This window comes from Triticum urartu, unplaced genomic scaffold (genome assembly GCF_003073215.2).
Source record: "Triticum urartu cultivar G1812 unplaced genomic scaffold, Tu2.1 TuUngrouped_contig_6043, whole genome shotgun sequence".
NCBI classification, from domain to species: domain Eukaryota; kingdom Viridiplantae; phylum Streptophyta; class Magnoliopsida; order Poales; family Poaceae; genus Triticum; species Triticum urartu.
Window position 1 is genome coordinate 557 of NW_024116770.1, and position 8,185 is coordinate 8,741.

General features: G+C 42.1%; 1 protein-coding gene across 1 annotated transcript; it reads left to right on the top strand.

Moving 5' to 3' along the window:
- Positions 1-1,185: 1,185 nt before the first annotated feature.
- Positions 1,186-4,058, top strand: LOC125530062. Its single transcript, XM_048694459.1, has one exon. It carries the CDS (start codon positions 1,186-1,188, stop codon positions 3,778-3,780), a length of 2,595 nt encoding a protein of 864 aa, XP_048550416.1. The 3' UTR covers positions 3,781-4,058.
- Positions 4,059-8,185: the final 4,127 nt, after the last annotated feature.

Below are 8,185 nucleotides of genomic sequence, written 5' to 3' on the forward strand. Positions count from 1 at the left end.
AAGAGGAATCTGATGTATTAAGGTATTCCACTCACTGAAGTCACTGTGATGAAGATGAACATTATTATTTTTCCTTTTGTAGCGGGTGGATCGATTTATAATCTTGCTAAGCTATCAGTTGTTGTTGTTGTTGTCTTTTTTTCTTCTCGAACACGCATACAATTGTGTGCCGTTGTGCATTAGGCGCCAAAGAAGGCACAAAGTACAAGTTACCAACTGTGGAGGTTTAATTGTGCTTAATTTGTTTTTTGGCAAATTACCTTGAAACCAGTATTGTAGCCAACCTGTCAAAGGTTTCCTCCTCGAAACACAACGGATAATGTTTGAAGGACAATAAAACAACTGGGAAAGATACAAAGAGAAGATGAAGAGACATGTTTAATCAGAATCTACTGGAAAACCAAGTTGTTACTCACTTCTGGGGGTTTGCAGGATTTATCTAGAATCTGGGAAATTAAACCCTGCCCGGATTGCTCTCTGATCAGTTCAACACATATTTGTTGAAACTGATATGTCACATGTTTAGCCTATGGACTATCTAATGAAGTCTAAACACATGCATTACACTTTTAGTCCTAATGGTCTTTCATGTTGGTAACAGTGGCTAAAAATTATGAGATTGCTGCCTTTTGAGTTAGTTTTGTTATGTTAGGGTCGCAAGATAGTGAGCATTGTTCTTTGGTTGCTTGTTAGGCATGTACAATCGTCGATAAGAGGGTCTTATCTTATACCATGTATGTCGTTTAGAGAGGACAGAAACATATGATGCAGTGGATTATCTCTTAGTGCCATCTCTAGCAATTAATGTTTGCATGCTCCTTAATTTGTGGGATGTTTAAAATTATTAGAACATCTGTAACTAAGAGATGACATCTTGTAAAATGGATAGAATTGTCTTATCTTCCTTACTAAGAGATCATCTCTTAGCTGGAGAAGACAAACCTTTTTTTTCTCATTTCTCTCTTTTCCAACTCAGCAATTATCCTAGGTGGCATTGCTAAGATAGCACCATTGTACACACCCTTATGTAGCAAAAAACGCATGCTGTTCTTCTGTTTTAGAATGTACTCATGAAATTTCTTGATCATAATTTTTTGTTTGTTTGGTGCAGGTTGACAAGTTACCTTTTTGTTCTATTGCGTGTTCTCTGTTGTCTGGAAGTAGCATACCTCATTCCATACTACCATGAATCTCCATAATACATGTCAGCAAGAACAGCTATCGGGCTCAAATTCCGCAAGGCTGCAAACATTTTGGACCATCTGTCCAGCTTGTGACACCAAATATCAGTACCACCATGCAAGTGCACAGAAAACTGTCCGCTGCCAAAATTGCTCGAAGGCCTTTATAGCACATGTTTTAACTGACCAACATGTTCCTACTGGTCCAGAGCAATCTGTGTGGAAAAATGCAGGAGTATTTTCAGAAATTAGATTGCTTCAGAAGTTCAAACCTGGGCAGATCTGGGCTCTCTACAGTGACATAGATAAGTATCCCAACTGCTATGCCTTCATAGAGAAAGTTGAACTGGAGAATAATAAAGTACGAGCAAGATGGCTTGAAGTTTGTCCCGATGGAGAGTTGGAGAAAATATCTATAGGAGATCGAACTGTCGGGTGTGGAACCTATAGGGTTGCAACCACCAATGGTATTTTGATTTGCACTGACGTGAAATCCTTTTCTCATCGTGTAAATGCGATATTCACTGGTAGAAGGAACTCTTATGAAATATATCCTAGGAAAGATGAAGTTTGGGCCCTTCTGAAGGGATGGGATATTGGTTGGAGTTCAGATGCTCAGAGTCAAAAGAAATACAAGTATGAAGTTGTTCAGGTCCTCTCTGATTTCACGACTGGCACTAGCATCACTGTCATGCCGCTTGTCAAGATAAAAGTCTTTGTTAGCTTATTTATGCAGTCTAAAGAGGCTACTCCATATCTGATAAGGCAGGATGATACAATATGGTTCTCGCATTGTATCCCATACCGTTTGATGGGTGCAGCTGAAAGTGAAGGCATTCCAGAAGGAGCTCTCGAACTTGATCCTGCTGCGCTTCCCCTTAACTTGGAGCAGCCTCTTGTTTGTGTTGTTTCACAAAGCAGGTCAGTAAAAGGCTCAGAATTTGATGCCGCGTATGCTGGTTCATCCAGAGGAAATAAATCTCACAAGGAATCTGAAGGGGTTGGGGAGAGGCAGCATGCTACATGCATGAACGCAGGGATCTTTGCAAAGTCATCGGTGGTAGAGAACAGAGACCATAACACTCCATCTACTGTAGAAGGTATGGATGTTCCTGAAGAATCTGACAACGCGCAAGTGAAAGTATTATGTCCTGAATTTTTTGACTTCGACCAACTTCGAGATGTAAGTCGGTTTAGACGCAACCAGATCTGGGCTGTCTATGATAGTCAATGCTGTATGCCAAGATTTTATGCTCGAATTACAAAGGTAAGAAGGGCCCCAAAGTTTGAGGTACACTTTGTTTCGCTCGAATTTGATCCCAGAAATAAAGCAGAGGTGGCATGGTCACGGGGGGAACTGCCTGTTGCTTGTGGACGTTTTAAGCATGGAGCATCACACACAGCTAAAGAAACTAAGATCTTCTCCCAGATAATTTCCTATGAGAAAAGCAGGACAAGGAACTCGTTTGAGATATATCCTAAGAAAGGTGAAGTTTGGGCCCTTTTCAAGGGATGGGACATTGGCTGGAGTTCGGACGCTGAAAACCACACAGATTTTAAGTATGGACTTGTTCAGGTTTTCTCTGATTTCACGACAAGCACTAGCATCATGGCCATGCCGCTCGTAAAAGTAAAAGGCTTTGTTAGCTTATTTATGGGGTTGAAAGAGGCAACCCCGTACGTGATAACTCGGGATAACACACTAAGGTTTTCACATTGTGTCCCTTATCACTGGATGGAGGGGACTGAGAGAGAAGGCATTCCAGAAGGAGCTGTTGAACTTGATCCTGATGCGCTTCCCCCTAACTTGGAAGATGCTTTTGCCTCTGTTGTACCTGAAAGCAGTTACACTGAATCTGCTGTACAAGATAGTACTGATGTTTATGAGGAATCTGATGATATTATCCAGGCAGAATTTGAATGTGCTGAATCTGAATTCCATGAATTTACAGAAATGAGATCGCTTGACAAGTTCAAACCTGGGCAAATCTGGGCTCTCTACAATGATATAGATAAGTTCCCCAATTACTATGCCGGCACAAGGAAAGTCGATCTCAAGAATAATAAAGTACAAGTGATATGGCTTTATGTCTCTCCTCGGGGAGAGGAGGAGAAAAGATTGGTCAACGAAGATCGCCCTGTTGGCTGTGGAACCTTTACGGTTTCCGGTGAAAATGATGCTATTATGACTTGCACTGGTACACAATCATTTTCTCATCCTGTATGTAGTAGACCAACTGGTAGAGAAAAAGAATTTGAAATTATTCCTCTTCCTCGTGAGGTCTGGGCCGTTTACAAGGACTGGAGGGCTGGATGGACTGCGCGTGATTTTAAAAATTGTGACTATGAATTGGTGGAGATATTAACCCATACGGACTCGTCCATACAAGTTAAGCTGTTGAGAAAGGTGGATGGTCACAGGACAGTATTTAGAAGAGAGCCATCTGTGGAAACGATATGTAAGGATGAGTACTTAAAGTTCTCTCACCAGATCCCTCGCTTCCATCTGACAAATGAAAAAGGAGGCAAGCTTCGAGGCTGTTTGGAACTCGATCCTTTCTCGGTGCCAGAGAGGTTTCTCGGCATTGATTCAATGTGAGATAACCCTGTTCATGGTGGCTCTTTGGATGGCTCTCTTTTCGAAGGAATTACAAGACTGAAGGTTGTCCGGAAGTTGATCAAACCGAGTTTCATGCCGCCCGGAGTTCTCCAAGACCCAGTGATGTTATAATGTGCTTGTTTGCTCTTCCTGCAGCCGGTGCCTCTAAGATCTAGTTAGAGGCCTGAGATTGGTTGCAGCTGCTGTTTTTACTTTTGGTCCGGTTATTGAACTGACACTCTTCATTCGCTCGTAGTTTAACTAAAACCCGTAGTAGTATGGTTTATTTGTGATGGATTCTGGATGGGATCTGCCTACCCCAACTTGTTTGGGACTAAAGGCTTTGTTGTTGTTGTTGTTGTTGTTGGACTTTGGATTTACATTTTATTGTAGTGCGCATCATCATTTCTGTGTGGCTCATTGTGCATGACATTGACGGTACAAGCCATTTCTGAGATCGCATTTTCTCCAAGTTCTTCAACAAAGTTTGGGGGACAGCGTTCATGAAATTTAGTAACTTGGTAGAATCCGCGCAACACTGGTACTCATGAGTACGATAAACCTGGTGAGCAAAAATATTACTATGTGTGAATTGATGGCATTTTTTTCACTCTTTCGTTTTGCCTAGCAGAGAAGGTGTATGCTGTTGTGGACCAGCATCAAACTGAAGTAATGAGCCTGCAGATGTTGAATTCCAAGGACTGATGTCTTCGCACTTGAAAAAAAAACCTTTTTCTAATTCTCTAGGTTTTGTTTCCCCTTTGGCAGGACATTGCTGAGAGAAATGCCTGTGTTACAATGGTGTAATGCGGGGCAAGAAAATTAAGCTCAGCAGGCGATCAAGGCATGGTTGTGCTTTTGAAACCGACTCTTATTCACTTCACTTCAGGTGGTATGATGGTCCTTGACCATTTGTTTACGGGGTCCAAGAAAGAGACAACATGGTCTTGCACAGCTTAGGTGATTGTCGTGGCGGAACAAAGGATCTTGGATCTTTAAATCCGACGGCAGCGATGAGTATGTTTTGCCAACGGATGCTGCGGCACAGCCAAGAACGACGGAGCATGAGGACGGCGTGGGATTGTCGGAGCATCCGGAATTGGCATTTCAGAGGTTCTTTTGTTTTTTACTCCATCCTACTTATGCAGAGGTCGGGTGTGTGCTCATTGTTTTGATATCCTTTTGATGCTTCATTTTGAGTTAATAAAATTCACCATTTGTTAGAAAACAACAAATGAAGAAGAAGAAAAGGAGAAACCTATGAACTTGCAGAGCTTACAAAACATATGTGAACACTTAATCATATGAAGAATGAAAGAGAAGCTCATAAAAATGAGATGCCAAAAAAAAAACTTCTTTCTCTACATATAGTGAGTAGATATGTCACGGGTAATTGAAAGACATGGCACCCCTGTTCTAGACATGCATACAAGATGAGTACCATTTAAGACTTCGGTTCGTCATTGGACTTAGCTCATGTTCATACAAATATTTGTGCGATTTGAATGTCTGAGACACTGGAGGAAACCAAAATTTGGAAAACACACGATGCACTTTGGTTGCCACTGGTTACACATTCGAGCCCGCCTTCCTTTTGCTTGAATGTACTGTAGTAATTAAGGAGCCATAAGGATTTCTTACGGGCTAGAGCCTAAAGGAACTCTCACACAAGCTAAAGCATCAAATTACTTTTTCCTAGTGCGAAAGGGTCGGCCAATGCTGAGCTGGGAGCAGCGCTTCCATATAATCAATGGGATCACACACGGACTTCTCTACTTGCACAAGCCCTCTCGCTTGAGAGTAATACAGACCTGAAAGCCAGTAACATTTTACTGGACCGTGAGATGAACACCAAGATTTGCGACTTTGTTTATGTTCTGGTTTTAAGCTCACCGAAGCATCACGACCAGGATCGTGGGCAAACATTAAGTGCTTCCAATTAAAATTCTAACTTTCTGTTGACGCTCAAAAGTGGCACAATCGTAAAAGTTGTTTTAATCTATGTTAAGATTAATTCAAACTTATGATTGGAAGTCACCATGATATGGCTTTCTTTGAGAAGATCAAGATGGATATGAAAGTGGTCTAAAACGGAGTCCGGATGCAAAAGTTATGACAAGTTCAGAGATGTTCATGGTGACACCAGATTAAAGAATGGCTTGAAACCCAATTAAGATGACTCCAATGGAAAAAGTTTCAACATGAAAGTTGTGCATCTCGTCGAAACAGATGATTTTGATATAAAAATTGTCTTAATCCGAGGTCGTATGCAAAAGTTATAGCCAGTACAAGGCGCTGCTGCACTGGATGGCCGGACACTCTGGGGACAACCATCCGGGTTTTGATTTTCTATGTGGATGACCGGACACTCCGGGTATGTTAGTCCGGGTTTTGAATTTGGCTGCTGCAGACTTCGGAAAACAGCCGAAAACCCCCTCAAGATGGCCTCAGATCAAAAAACGTTCAACATGAAAGTTGTTCGTCTCGTCGAAGCGGTCAAGATTGCTTTTGGGCTCGTTTCCATCCGAGATCGTTTACTCCCCCGAACATGGCCCACAACATGCAGCCAGATTTTACCGAACAGTTTTGGAAAGTTCGGACCAAACAAAGCCCAATTGGACTAGGGTTTTGGACGTGAATTGAAGCCTTTTCCTTGCACGGAAAGTCCAGCCGCCTCTTATATACTCAACGGGTGATGGCCGATTGAACAACACACAATCGATCAAATCATCTACCACTTTTTATCTTTACCTTTATCTCTCTCCCTTGTTCTTCTTCTTCCCGTTCTTCGTCCGTTCTTCGTTTGCAGGGCGGCGAACCTCGAGGCCCTAGGAGCGATCAGGTCGACCTAGGGCAGCCCATAGCCGCCGCGCGCCCTGACAAGGTCCCTCCCGGGCGTGTGGGGTTTCGGATCCTCAAAAGCACCCGCCGGATTGCTTGCGTACTGCGCTTCCGGACGGGTCTCCTTCGACGTGAGCTGCGGTGCATCACCCCGGCGTCGAGGGTACACGGTGACGTGTTCGTGTGCGAACACACTTTTTGGCGACTCCGCTGGGGAAAGCTTTGAACGGTCTCCAGCCCGTTCTTGCTACAATGAGATCGTCATCTAGGGTTTGCAATCTACAAAGATAATATGAATACCCAATTCCCTACTGTAGATGCAAATAATTCATATGGTGTTACTAGATCGTTCAATGAGTATACTCTATCGGCCAGCCCTACTTTGTTCAATCATGCATCTAATTACGTGCATAGGCCGATTCAGAGTAATTTACATGCTTCAACTTTTTATGATACTAGTAACATGCATCATATGTATCCCAACTCTCATGCATCGGCAACCCCACAAATTGATATGCCGATGAACAACATGGTGAGTTTGGTTAATAAATTTGAAACACCTCATGTTAGGCTTTCCAATGCCATGCAAGAAAGTGTTTCACCCTTTTATTCATCGGCAAGTAATGTGCAATATACTAATCCAACCATGCCGATGAACGAGAGAATTGGCCATGCTACTACTAGCTATTCGGCCAGTTATTCCCAACCGTCATATGCTACACCTTATGACAATAATTTTTCAGCACCATACACAACTGTAGAAGATGAGGTAGTGGTGGCTGCATTGAAGAGTTTAGCCCAAAATAAGAGGATTAGTGCTCTTTGCCTTGAACAACATGAAAAGGGGCTATTTCCTGATTATGCCGCAATAAAAGCTAGAGTTTTGCAAGAAGATGAATCTTTGCCAATTGATAAAATTGGCAAGCAAAAATATGGTTTTACAACAATGCATATGCCTTCACCTAGTACTACATCATATTATACACCCCCACTATTGCAAAATTTCGGCAACAACCATGTGTCATTGCCGAAAGAATCTAAAAGCATTGGGGGGCAATCGTATCCGGAGTGGGCTGAAATTGAGAAAAAAAGCTTAAAGCCAACTTTGCTGCTCGCCGTCAAAAACAAATAGAAAAAGAATTGGCTCAGATAAAAGAAGGTTTGCCAATTGGTAGTATCAATGAAAAGAAGGATGATTCGGAACTTGAAAGTGCTTCGGTTGAAAAAGCCGAATCAAGTAGCATATATTCCGAATCCATCAAATCCAAAGAGGCAAGCCGTTGGGGAGCCACCCAAAGATGAAGCAAGATATTGTTCAAGCCACACCACTATCATGCTCTCTCAACATATTTGAAGAGGTATGTTTAGCAAGTAATTTACCTATTTTCAGATTTGGTTAAAACTTTATTGTTGATGCATCCATCAGAAAAATCCTATTAAGTAATTTTGAAAGACCAATGAAGAAGGGTAATTTACTTGTTAGCAATAAAATTGTTATGGAACATATTGGTCAACCCATTGCGCCATTTATAAAGACCGATAATGACTTATTGTTACAGCCAAA